The sequence below is a fragment of the Ceratina calcarata genome, unplaced genomic scaffold (assembly GCF_001652005.2).
Source record: "Ceratina calcarata isolate Rehan_Ccalc_2016 unplaced genomic scaffold, ASM165200v1 scaffold339.2, whole genome shotgun sequence".
Classification (NCBI taxonomy): domain Eukaryota; kingdom Metazoa; phylum Arthropoda; class Insecta; order Hymenoptera; family Apidae; genus Ceratina; species Ceratina calcarata.
Window position 1 is genome coordinate 31,601 of NW_017156717.1, and position 13,816 is coordinate 45,416.

Here is a 13,816-nt window from a genome sequence, read left to right on the forward strand (position 1 = left end):
GAGTTAATATTTTATTATTATTAAAACAGAATAAATTCATACCGATAAGGGTATCAATTGTACAAAGGAGCATGGTTTCCTTAAGAAGAGGTAAACACTTCCGCTGGTTGAACCCAAAATAATATAATTCGGAGATGTGTTAAAACATGTGTACTGTAACATAATAAAGAAAATTTAGTTAACCTTTCATTAAAGTAACTTACATAATCTATAATCATAAGGATTAGGATATTCAAGACATATTTGTGTTACATGTACTGTAAAATTATCATTATTCCGAGAGTACATTTACTAATAATTAGAAACTATTGTATGCACTACGATTATCATTCTTAAAAATCATTTTAAGTCATCCATACATATAGTTTGCAAATATATTTTATACGCTTCACATTTTTCGTACAATTCCAAATCAAAAATCAAAATATGTAAAACGTCAAAAAATGAGCATTGTATTAAAAGATTGAAATAGCATGAACGTTATCCTCTTTATGTATACAGAAGTATAGTAATGTAATTGATAAAACATCATGAATATTGCAAAAACAAAAAAGGAAACGTGGTATTGTTGCATAAGAATTTTGAGAATACCTTGATACGTTGAGTTGAATTGATAGGTTTGTATAGAAGAGGGTTTATTTCCTCGTATTCGGATAACACGTAAGGAAATTCCTGCATAGTCCGCAGAAGTTCCGTGAGTAATCTTCTCCAAACAACAAATTACACACGAGCGGTAATAAATTAATCTTGATAAACTGCGATCAATTTTGACATAAATGTACAACAATCTCGTTGCTGTGTGCTACACATGGATCCTGGGAAGGGGGGGGGGGAACTAGTGTTGGGACATCGTGGGATTTTTGGGGCGTGCGCATTGGAAGATACTAGTAGCAGTAGTAGTTGAGTGACGTACTTTCTTTTTCAATTTAAAGGTTTCATTAAATCCCAAGTGAGAAGACAGGCTATTTTTGTATATAAAATTAATCGTCCGTAGTTACTCGGGTGATTTTAAAGCGAGTGATCATTGACTTATAGTAGCCACCCCCAGGATTGCTTTTCTAAATTCATCTTAACATTTATTAGCACGTACATTAAATTAGTGAAAGAAAGGAGTGATAATTTCCGATCTTAAATACCCACTTTTAAAACTGGTCAAGGGTCGTGAAATAAAAATGCCAAGATTCGTTTTCATTCATTTATTAATCAGTATTTTTGTTGACTGATCATGAAACTTCTAAATCGGAAACCGAAAACATAACATTGAATGAATGGACTTCTATTGAAATCAATTTGTTCTGTTTCGAATCTAATTTATTGTAAAAATGAATAATTGAAGTCATGAAAAATTTATAATAATATACAATTACAAATCTTCTCTAAGAGCTGGAAGATTCTCCAGAGTAAACTTTCGCTCCAATTCAGTTGCTTCTTCACAACTCTGCTTGGCAAGACTTACTATGGCTTTTCCAGCTTCTTCTTGATATCTCTTGTATGTCTTAAAATCTATTTCTGGTATGTTCAAACATGTTAATAGTTTATTTAAATTAGTGTATCCAATCCCACTGTGTATCATGCCTGTATTGAAACACAAACATTGAATATTGTTATTTTAGGAATATGATTATGAAAAAGGATGATAAAATTTATAAATTACCTATCACAAGCTTAGTATTTACATCAAATCGAGTCATCCGATGAGGATTTTCAGGCGTGCTATGCTGTTGACCAGTGCTCATTATATTTATCAATGAACATTTATGACAGCGAACTGATAAAATGGAGCCAAGCCCTCGACGTTGTTCTCGTTCGATATTTGACAATGATAAACATTCTTTGCAATTTGTGCACCACAGTTGATTTCCCAGAACAAGTAATTCGACAATACGTCGACCTTCTGCTGGTTTTGGGGGTTCAAATTCATCGTACTGAAAATTACTTGCTGTCTCTGTCAGTTTTGGAGGTTTAAATTCATCGTACTGAAGATTACTTGCTGTCTCTGTCTGTTTTGGAGGTTCAAATTCATCGTACTGAAGATTCCTTGCTGTCTCTGTCTGTTTCGGAGTTAACCTTCTTACAGCTGAATTACGACCACTTTGTTGCTGAACTAATCGTTGATTATATATTTTTTCACTCACTAACTTTCCTTTCCAATAGAATCTTTTACTGTTCTTCACTTTAGACATTTTATTAATAATAATTATTCAAATAAAATAAACCAACAATTGACAGTTACGAAGTACAGCCAGTTTACGAGCAAACGGCAGATGTGACGAGGACGGTTTTGGTTGTCATCTTCGACCATACAGGGTGTCCCAGAAGAAGTGTTAGACTTTAAGTGAGTAAAGACAGGTGAGTGATTCTGTAAGTGTTCTGAACAACAATTTCCTTTGTCAAAATGCAAAGTGAGGCATGGTTTTTAAATTATTAACAAGAAACACTGACCAATAAGAGCGCATGTAGAGTCCGCACCAAGTCACGGGTAGGATGGCTCGGATCGTGACGCTCAGCTAGAGTTGACAAAAATCAAAAGCTGTTTCAGATTGCTTTTGCAGATATAAATATTTGCAATTATAGCAAGTCCACTTTCTGTAGAAAATTGCTTTCCCGGTCGTGATTTTATTATCATCATAAAAAATTACGGTTAGCAATTCTGAACACCATCTATAATCTCGCACTCGAGAGCTTCGCTTAGATTTTTAGATCATTATGATAGGAAATGAAATAAATTAAATTAAAGATAAAGAATTTTTTATTCAATTCAAAGTATACTTCCGTTTATCTTGCGCAATTTAGCCATATTTTAATCGACCACTACGCATATGAATAGATATAAAATTTAATTTTTCCTATCGATAGCAGCAGATAGCTATATGTATATAGGTAAAGAACTACTTTTAACGAGGGTAGCAAGGGTTTTAGCTTCATTATAAGATTCAAGAGTACAGAATACTTCAGCATATTTACAAAGCATATAATGAGTACGTACCTATACGTTACAAAATTAAAAATAATATTTTAATGAATTTTACTCAACCCTCCGTCTGCATATTCAGCCGTTTTTGAGTCAGACTGTTTTCCATGTTCGTTTAAATGTTTATTTGTTTAACAATCATTTGTTTAGCAATAAAAACTATTGAATGACATTTTCGGAACTTCATTATTGAAGAATATTTTGGTGATTTTTCTTAAATCTGAAAAGGACAGGCATGAATTTAAACGACCCAGTATGCAGTTAGTACAAATCATTAGAACAAATGTGATTACAGACAGTGAGTTAATATCATATAGAACGAAAGTTAAAATAATTTTAATGAACATTGTATTACACGGTAATACGAGAATTTCCAGAAGGACTTGACTGAAACTTTTTTTACGCATAAAATTCTTCTTTTATAATGAGCAATTATAAAATCAATGGAATAATTAAAGTAACATTCTAAATGTGATCAATGGACTGCTTTATAGAAAAATTAATTGTTCAGTCAGGAATTATATTTACTAATTAATTTGCTTAATTCCTTCTACCATATCATATCAGTTTCGGATTTGGTTCGAGCCAAAGGATTCAAGCATAAATTCTTCAAAACCTGCACAGCGTCATCCCCATCGTCTCTTGCATACAAAGTTTGCCTCTTAGTGTTTCCCACATCGATCGTTCTCCAACGACTGCTACCGTTGTTACAATTTTCTTTATCTCTTCTTTCGAATCTCCTTCGCCTCACAGAATTTTTCAACGCACCAGAGTTTTTCGCCTTGAACGAAGGACGTCTCCTTCTCCTCTTACCATCGCTTTCCAGAGAAACCAACGATTTAATAGACGGATAATCAATTTTCTTATCCGATTTCTTTAAATCTGACGAATAAGATCTTTTAGCAATTCTTGATTTCATTTTTCTTTTCGAATGAGTTCTACAGAAATCAATCGAAGCTCGTTGTCCCTTAAAAATTGGTCTCAACGTTCCCAAAATTTTGCCATCGATTTTCAAAGGCTCCAACAATTCATGATCGTGCCAGGAAGCGACCACAGGCAAACCACACGCGTTATGCATGCCTACCAATGGCACACCAATTGCTCTATGCTTTTTTATTTCGGGAACTATTTGATACTTTCCGGGAGAATCCCAATTGCGACTGCTACGCCTGGCGTTTTCTTCGTACGCGAATATTTTCTGTCCAACGTGTCCACGTTCGAGTGCGATGGTTCCATATTTGCTTTTAACTGAATCACCTTTCAAACGCTTCGAATTATTCTTTTCTTCTTCTCTATTCTTCTTACCTCTTCTAACATCTAATTTCTTATAAGAAGATTTATGAAAATGATCGTCGCAGTCGCTAAAGTCTTCATCCTTCTTGTGCTTGGAAATGTTATAATCACTTCTAACTATTCTCCTGTCGAGAGTTTTTAATTTCGAATTAATTTGTTGACGATCGTTTTGAATCTCGTGCTGATAATCGCAAGAGTGACAAGATCTTCTGGCTGGATTCAACGTCTCCGAACGTTTTGAAGTTCGAATTTGAGATGAAGAAGGTTTACGTTTTGTTGCATGAAGATTTCTCTCAGGCTCGGAGATAGAGGATTCGAATTGCAATTGGGGCGCTTCGGAACGTCTCAGTGTACCGAAGTTATGTGCTATGGAGGCCTGATAATTTTTAATGGGTATACTCCTGACCGTGCCACTACTATTATATTTAATTGCATCTTCTTTGGCATGATTTCTTACTTCTTTTGCTTGATTATAGTGAAAATAATCTAGTCCCACGTCCACTGCGCGTTCCTCGTATAATTGATCACTTCGCAAAACATTCTCGTCAAGTCTTGGAGGATTTTTCCATTCCTCGATTATACTTCTCCTGAATCTTCTTACGTCGTTAAGTCCAGACAAATTGTTTGTAGATTTTGTGTTCTTTACATCCAGTGACAATTTACCCTCACTGCCCTCTAGCCACCTTCATGATTTAGCGCCGAATGTGGTACCATGCATTCTGTTTTCGATACCTAGACCTATAAATAATGCAAGGAGACATTCTTGTAGAAACGATTATTATTTATGATAACTATAGATAGACAAGCACATTTTATGTATTTGTGGATTGTGCATGTATTTACAATAATTAATTGTTGAAAATAATTTCTATTTAAATCTTATTTTACAAATTGATACCATAAGTGTTTTATTTTCCATAAGAATCTACAGTCCGGTTATAGAATTAAGAATTCATTATTTTTCTTTAAATTGAATCTGTTATTATAAAAGTAATATAAGTAAAAAAATTGGGATTTTCACTTGTACTATAAATATGATTACTAAATCAATATTCCAAAAGAATTTGTGTTAATACAATTTTGTCGGCTCATACGACTTTAGTAATCGGTACAATTATTAATAAATAATTTCAACTGCTTTTGTTAAATTAAATTTGTGAAAGTATTTCACACTACGTCGGAATCCGTGTGAATTATTTATAACAATTATCATAACAAGAAAAATTACCAAAATCGTGATCACTTTCGCTGAAGGGACTGAGCGTTTGTGTAGACGTAAAAGTCGACGTTTGAGATTTTGCCCTTTTATTGGTTCGCGAACAGGCAAAGAACGTGCTCAGAAGCGCGCCCACTTCCACGAAAATCACTGTTAATCCAACCGTCAGTAGTATCAGTGCTTGTTCCTGAGTCCATTTCTCGAGCATTTCTAGACAGCCCTGAGAGAAGAAGTATTTTCTTTCATTCTTTACGAAGCTTCAAGAATTATTCTGCATGAAAATCGACCGTCTACATTTAAAAAAGTTCTCTCGAGCAACGTGAAACTCTGTTACCACGGTTCTTTCGACGAGAACCTTGTCGATTCATCCGTTTCCGGATGCGATATGGTTTGAACGATAGACACCCCGCTTTTACGCAACCCGCATCAGAATGGATTTCCCTCAGGCTGTGACATTATCAGGCGGGTCATTATTGAACGCGTTCTCGCGTTCGACGTAAAGAGAGCATCGATGCGACTTGTTCTCGTTTCCCCCGATTTCATGCCCGTCGATACAATGAAATTATTGTGAAAATATAACGACGACAGTAACGGTCACGGTATGACATGAACGTCATGCGCCTGTCTGTCCAAAATTACTTTATGTGAGTTCAAATTAAAATTTTATATGTGCCCAATAATTTAATAAACTATGCACGTTATATATTTACAAAACAATTAAATGCATGTAAAATATTAACGATCTGTGCAACCAATTTTAATACATGGAATATCAAAAGCGAAATGCATACTGCAGTGCTTAATTGAAAGGACAATCAAATTTTTATTTAAAATACATCTTTTAAACTGATACTATAAATGTTTTATTCTGCCTAAAAGTGCAGTCTAACGATAACAAAATTTCCGAAATGGTTTACCACTTCTACAATTACAATATTATATCACGTTAATAGACTCGTCATTTGTCGCAATGTTTATGTCCGATTTCACGTGTTTAACAGCATCCTGATTAACGATACGTACCGCGGTGTGTCGGGCGTATTGATGTTCGGCGGGATTCAAAGTCTGGCAGAGAGTGAGATTGGCAGGTTCAGGGTTAAGGAACGAGTCGGTCTGGTTCGCGTTGTTCAGGGCACAGCAACTGAGAGGCACCACCAATTCTCGTCGGCCGACTTCCTGCAGCCGCCACCACGAGGTTCCGTAATTGCTGCTTCCGTTTATGCCGCAGCAACCAAACTAAAAAGGTTTCGAAATGATTTCTCGTTAAAAGGCGTGTATACGTAATTTGCCTTTCACGTAGCGATCGCATTCATCGCTTTCAGGAATCCACAAGGGACACTCCTCTGTTCTACATAGACGCAATACACTACTATAATTAGAGTACAGATTTGAAGAGAATTGTGATTAAATATAGAAAATTTAAATGCAAAAGAGATTAATGTTTTACGGAGCATTTTCCAAAAAAGATTTGTGAATATCTACAATTATGCATAGTGCAGACCCTTAAACAGATTTGATATTAATTTCCATAAAAAGTAGTAAAAGTAGGCACTTTTTGGACATTTAAGTACCACTGCCCCCTTAATTTAAATTGAAAAAGAAAATTTCGATACGGAAACAGGAACGTACCGTTGTTTGCGCAAGATCAAGAGCTGCCGTGAATTGCTCTCGACCAGGAACAGCGTAACTACGCTGCAAAGCTCGTACCAATCGTGCTGGTCTCACATCGATGCCCAGAACGTGAGGCCAAAACACCACTAGAACGCATACGGTGCACTCTCCGAACAGCAGGAGGATTATCGCGATCAGATACTGGAATCAGAAATGAAATAGGATGCCAACCGTATTTATAATGAGAGAACCACCTATAATTAAATAAAACATTGCTTAAGTGATTTTACTGCCTATTTTATGTTCAACATGGACTGCATTTGTGTTAATATTTAGTTTGTACTGTAGTCAGTTATAATATATCCATGTAATATACGTATATTGTATAAATTGAAGTAGTTAAACCGTATTAATGTTAAGAAATAAATAATGAGATTTATTATTCTATTTAACAATTATATACTTAAATACTTGTGTAACTGGTATTCTATCATTTATGTACTACATATGTATAACTCATCTCATTTTAAGCACATGTATGCATTATTACATGTAGCAATACAATGTACTGCATGAAAAACAAATAAAACAATAATACGTTGATTGAATTTCTACTAAAAAATTAATTTACTTATTAAAAAAATGCAACTCGCGAAGTTGTTAATCACTTTTTTAATTAATTAGCCATTAAAATTGTTGATATCTGAAGTTTCGAGCGTGACCGTGAAACGCGAGCGGGTTTCACGGAACGATCATCGCGCGTACGCTCCTCTAATAAGCGATTCCTTGAAATAATTGCTGTTTTTAAACGATACGCGGGCTCGCCCTCCTTCTGTGGGCACGCGTGCCTGATTTATGCAGATTCTGTTTCCGGGCAACGACGCGTGACCAACAAAGCGGGAAATCTGGTTCTAGTTTGGTCTGAGGAAGCGAACAAGTGCAGGGATTGTACAGAACTTTTGAATGATTAAATCCCGTAAAAATGAAATATTCATTCTTATTAGTATATCAATTATTGTGTTAAATCGTATATGAATCATTATATGAAACATTGGATGAATTACTATATCAAGTACTGCTTAAATCATTTTATGAGACATTGAATCAAATATTATATCAAGCATTATAACAATAAACAACATTTACATTAATAGTACTAAAATTACTCAATTCAAGTGAAAAAATTGCTTGATTCTTACTGAAACAGTGACACATCGATTGTAGAGACAAGTAGCCCAGCATCCGAGCAGGCCAGTGAGCGTGATGAGAAATCCGAGTCCAACGACTGCGAACGCCAGGTAATAAAATAATGGTTGATCGGGATGCATGTCTCCTGGCCCCAATAAACGTGACATTAGGATGCGCTCGTCATCGGCTAATAACAGCGCACCTAATGACATCAACGCGAAACCCGATATCTGGAAACGAACCAACGTCCTCAGCTTCCTATGTTTTTTAACCGTTTGAGTCCCAAGGGGTATTGAGAAAAAAACCACTGTCGAAAAATCCCGAACAGCGCGTCTGCGCTTTCTCTAAATGAGTACTGGAATTTTTCAACACAAAATCTAAAGAACGCGATCGCTCTGCTTGGGACTCAAACGGTTAATCTACGTTTACTATTTCTAATATGGCTGCAGAGATACAAAATTTAGGATTCCGACGCTAAATACTCTTTTTTGTTACCTCCGACTCCATAGCTCTGATTTTTCATCGTTAGACTATGAATGACGCTCATTTATTAAAAAGTATACAGTGAAGTCCATAAATATTTGTACACATTTCAAAATTGAGTAACCTTTCTAATATTGAACTCAACGAATTAATTTTTGTTCATGTGTTAAAGAGGTACTTTCACTATATAATGTATAACAAAAAAATTACAGAAGATTGCTATAGGTGGGATTCACGAAGAAACAAGTAAAGAGCATCATTTTTAAGTTTTTTATTCGACAGTCTAATAAAAATGCAGAACATGCTTTTTGCGCATTATCATTCTACCAGAATAACGAAAATAATTGCATTCAATACTAAAATTATTATACGAAGAGCTCGTAAACTTAAAAAACTTACCAAAAATATGACATTGGAACAGCAGATGAAGATACGCGAAAGACCGAAGCCTTTTCTTTCCATTTTAACTCATGGATTTCTTAATTTCTCTTTAATTTAAGTGTACACGATAATAAGTACTTAGTGACGAGCCGTCACGTTATCTCCTTGCGACGACATTCCATTAATAATTGCAACAAACGAGAACATGAGCGCACTCCATGAACATAATTTCTTTTCGTTTTCAATTAAGATAAAGGTTCCAAGTACCTTGTCTCACCTGGTTACCGGACACAGAACCAGATATTAATAAAAATGGCATGATGCATCTCGTATCATCATGTTTTTAGACATGAAATTTAAGTTTCTTTACGTAAGTCAAATGTATTACAATCTTGGCTCAAATCTTTAAGCGTTTAAATTTACTAATTTGAGGTGAAAAAGCAAATAGGGCGAATACTTAGGATGAAGACTGTTACATACAATATTTCTTTTACATTTTAACAAAATCTTCGAAAAGCTACATAGGAATAACAGCTGATATGGTAAATAATAAAAAATAAAACTAATATATCAACTGCATAAATATTGACATTGCCACTCCGACAAGCCTCAGAAGTAAAGAAATATCTTCAAATTATCAAAAACTTCACTATACATCCAATAACTAAATCCTTTACCTTCACACAATTTTTTTTTCGATACCGAAGCGTGCTTGACCACGTTAAATGGAAGACTAAAAACCCGCGTGATAGATCGCCCCTTGCTGCTACAAATACTGGCATCTGTACGCGCGCTTGCGTTGGATGCCCTCATGCGCGACCGACCGGATGGAACCGGAAGGAAATAGAAAGGCACGAAACAAAAAGAAATAAAAAATCTCGTAGGAGGGGATGAAATGTCCATATGCGTGTACTTATACGATTGTTACAGATATAACTAGTGTTTGTCAGAGTTCGCACACACGGGGGACCGCAATCGTCGCGGATGAGTAACGCTCAGCCTGTTTACTTCCGTTCGCATTTCGGAACTTTTTTTAACTCAATTAAATTCACGGAAAGTAAATTTAACAATGGCATTTAACACATTTGCACCATGCACTGATACCCAGAGTAAAAATTAGTACAATGATTCATATAATAATTTTAGTAACGTTCAATACAACGTTTTATAAAATATTTCATGCAATAATTCGTATAATTGATAATACATTTCCTATAATACTTACACACAAGATATTATTTTATATTTCTACTATGTAGCTGTAGAAAAATTTACATGTAACATTATATCACGGAACGGGTACACGAGTATTATTGTGAGTGTTCACAGAGCCTATCTCCTCCCGCCTGCATTAATTCACGCGGTGCACTTCTGGTTCGAATAACGCGTATGGTGTTCGCTTGCGTGGTATTAGAACTAACTGGGATGGAAAAAAGTAAACACTCTTCATGTGGTGAAAAAACCGACTTTTAATAGTCTTACATCCGTACAAAAATAAAATTATGTTCGTATACAATATATATAAACATTTCAAAGAATCAAAGAATAAATAAAAGAATCAAGGGTAGAAGAAAGTGATAGGTCCATGTTGTTCAGAAATATATACAACGTTTAATAGTATGTATAAAATAAAATTGTTAAATAAGTATATAATATTTGTACAGAATGTTTCAAAAATCTAACAGATTCTTGCGTGCTTGATTGGAACATCCTAATTGAGGTATATCGTCTTGTTCCCGTTGAACAGTATCTTCCAATTCAGGTGGCAAATGTAAGACCTAAATCAATCAAAAATAATTTATATCATTCCTACGAATTTTATGAAGAGTGAATACGCAGAAAATTTACAGAAATATGTATCATGATACTGAAATGATAAAATAAATTTCTATTTAAATCATATGTATAAAAATGTTTTACTTTATGTAAAAGTGTGCATTTTTATCAAAATTTCAATTTAAAGATTTTTACCTCGATCACAAATTTCTTGCGACGTAATTTAAATACGAGGTCTCGTGAGTCGGGCTCATGAGGTGATATCGTATTTAAAGCAAACATCTTTTGAAGATGTAACAAACCATGGTAGTCCCGAAAAAGTGGATTTGTTTCTTTTTGCGAGCCTGCGAATGACTCTAATTTAATTGCAGCGTCCGATAAGTGTTCAATTTGATCGACAATGCCAGTCTGAAGATTATATCATAAATGAGATATCATTTCATGAAATTTGATCAGCAAGCACAGTAGAACCTTCGTTATATGAACTGAGCGACAAATACGTTCATATAAAAGAACTTTCACATAATGAGTGTTCAAGTAACGAAAATTCTACATAATAATAAAATAAAATTCAAACCAATATTTGTATGCACAACTCACGGAATTGTCAAAACACTCAGTAGGTACTGTTACTACCGCAACTGCATAATTGTATCTTAAAAGTGCTCTGAAATGATACAAGAATTTTAATAAATCTTGATTTGAATCAGTTTCAGAATCACTGCACCACAGTCTGGATCCTAAAGAGTGAATGGCTATTCTTAAAACTTGTCTCTTAGTGGTTGTTTCAGAAAGTGAATACTGTCCTCTTCGCACAGATTCTTGAATGCATTTTAATAAGTGTGAATATGTATTATTGTTGAAGATACGATCTTTCATAGGGCAATTATCATCGTACCACTGTGTTATATCTGCTTTGTTGATTAATTCTTTATCCATCGTCTTTGTAAGATCGTAGAAATGACCAAACACTTGCCCACCACTTGGCGAAGTATCTACTACCTTCAGGTTTTGATACCTCCATGCAATTTGCATTTGTTCATTCACATTTGAGGACTGTTCTGATGATATATTATCTATTATAGCAGCTGGCATTTCAGATAAGAAGCTAGACGTTTTCACATCTTTAGATGCAATTAATAATGGTTGAGTTGTAATTACACCTTCTGCCATGAAATATTTTAACATGACTTTTGAGTATGTACCATATTTATCTTCCTCTAAAAACAATATCATGTCTCAATCAATGATATAAATGTTTACATCTAGACTACAGATTTTTATGGATTTATAAGAAATTTGGACATGTTGAACTGTATGAAGTATATATCTAAGCTCAACTCCTTGTTGTCATACTTGATATCAAGATCACTTTCTTAAACCATGCTCTAAAAAATATGAATAAACATAAAATTTAAATACCTATGAGAAACAGGGAACCAATAGGTAGTCCACCACCTAAAAAATAGATCTTATATTATACAATAGCTCATGATATTCTATAACACTGTAATATTTTACATTATTATACAATACATTTGATACAATAGATTATAAAAAAATATGTGAAGACCTATTATATGATCCAAAGAAGGAATTCCAGATGAAACGAGTAGCTGAGAATTTTTTATTGATGGTTTTGTTCCTGGAATAAATGGAACTCTGCTGCCTTTTACAGTACTCAAATCCATATCTTAAATCTGCTTTTGATTTTAAGAAGAAGTGCTTTAAAGTAAAAATGATTCCTCTAGAAAAATGTTTGTACTTATCAATTCGAGTTCGTGTATGGACATACATGAAATAAAAACAAAGAAGTAAAGATGTACTATACAATCTTCATTAAAAATATGATTGTTTACAATCTAAAATTCACGTGCGCCAATTACTATCGTTCTCTATACTTTTAGGTTATGTTTATACACATCGTATACTTGTACGAAAATTACACATTGTGGTGTAACATAATACGTGCATCAATTTGATAAATTGTAAGGAAATGTGAATGAATGAATTATTTCATAAAAAGTGTATTAAATAAGTGCAGGAGGCAATTTAATAGTTTATCGACTGAAGACTTTTATTTCAAATATTTAAGCGAAAGATGTCAGCATCAGGCGAGATAAATGCGTGTTCATTTTCGAATAGTGGTGTGGCGATATACGTGATATAGACAAGGTCTAAACACCCTTCATTTTGATAAATAAAGATATTTCAATTCAATTCGTATTCATTCTTGTACCTGTGGTGATAGAGGCGAGACCAAAACACTCTTCTGTAAAGATAAATAAACAATATCGTAAATCGTAAATCATATTCATTCTTGTATTTTCTTCAATTTACGTTTGCAGATTTACATTGATATATGAGAAATGTTATGTCATTATTAAAGACTGCATGTTAAATATGCATCTTTATGTGAAATATAATAAATGCTTAAACATTCGATGTGTTTATTCTTCAAAAAAATTAAGTAAGCAAAATAGTCGACAATATTATAAATGACACTTTCCAGTTTATAATGCTTCTGTTAGTGTACGAATAATCTAGATGTAATACTTGGGGAGCTTATTTCTCTTGATACATACATCAAGCTTTATTTTTAAGAAGTCGAATTTAACATAAATTAGAAAGAAGAGTACTTTAATATATCAATTAATATAATGTGTACATAATTTCGTCATTAATTAATCTGCGATTATTTTTCTTAATTCATCGTTATTCATTTTTACATGAATTGATAGACAACGCCTCTTTGAAAGGAAGTATATTTTTCTGCTAGTTTCAAATATATTATTAAAATCAAATAAAAATACCAGATTGATTTATTATAATAGACATGTATATAAATGGTGGTATGAACCTCTGCGAAACAAAAATTCCTCATTGCATACATATTT

General features: G+C 33.8%; 3 protein-coding genes across 7 annotated transcripts in view; all 3 read right to left on the minus strand.

The window, feature by feature from the left end:
• The window catches only part of pink (WD40 repeat domain-containing protein pink), a 4,920-nt gene extending 4,242 nt beyond the window's left edge, over window positions 1–678 (minus strand). The window contains exons 1-2 of the mRNA XM_018024791.2: window positions 592–678; window positions 43–153 (exon numbers count right to left, since the gene is read on the minus strand). Coding sequence (XP_017880280.1) covers window positions 43–153; window positions 592–678 — 198 coding nt within the window. The remainder of the gene's footprint in view (window positions 1–42; window positions 154–591) is intronic.
• A 503-nt stretch (window positions 679–1,181) lies between these two features.
• Window positions 1,182–9,925, minus strand: LOC108625075 (CD82 antigen). Of its 2 annotated transcripts, XM_018024799.2 has the most exons (8): window positions 9,821–9,925; window positions 9,162–9,420; window positions 8,291–8,509; window positions 7,110–7,292; window positions 6,504–6,716; window positions 5,493–5,700; window positions 1,655–4,939; window positions 1,182–1,575 (listed from the first exon to the last, which is right to left on the minus strand). In XM_018024799.2, the coding sequence occupies exons 2-7, from the start codon at window positions 9,222–9,224 to the stop codon at window positions 3,522–3,524; spliced, it is 2,304 nt and encodes a 767-aa protein (XP_017880288.1). In that variant the 5' UTR covers window positions 9,225–9,420; window positions 9,821–9,925; the 3' UTR covers window positions 1,182–1,575; window positions 1,655–3,521. The 2 variants fall into 2 exon arrangements, with proteins under 2 accessions (XP_017880288.1, XP_026669391.1); XM_026813590.1 differs by lacking the exon at window positions 1,182–1,575 and having other exon boundaries at window positions 4,854–5,002.
• An 806-nt stretch (window positions 9,926–10,731) lies between these two features.
• Elp4 (Elongator complex protein 4) lies at window positions 10,732–13,006 on the minus strand. Of its 4 annotated transcripts, none has more exons than XM_026813582.1 (6): window positions 12,715–13,006; window positions 12,493–12,619; window positions 12,342–12,377; window positions 11,520–12,139; window positions 11,115–11,327; window positions 10,732–10,921 (listed from the first exon to the last, which is right to left on the minus strand). In XM_026813582.1, exons 2-6 carry the CDS (start codon window positions 12,608–12,610, stop codon window positions 10,814–10,816), a joined length of 1,095 nt encoding a protein of 364 aa, XP_026669383.1. In that variant the 5' UTR covers window positions 12,611–12,619; window positions 12,715–13,006; the 3' UTR covers window positions 10,732–10,813. The 4 variants fall into 4 exon arrangements, with proteins under 4 accessions (XP_026669383.1, XP_026669385.1, XP_017880270.1 ...); XM_026813584.1 differs by having other exon boundaries at window positions 12,493–12,564; window positions 12,715–13,004; XM_018024781.2 differs by having other exon boundaries at window positions 12,493–13,005.
• Between the last annotated feature and the right edge of the window lie 810 nt (window positions 13,007–13,816).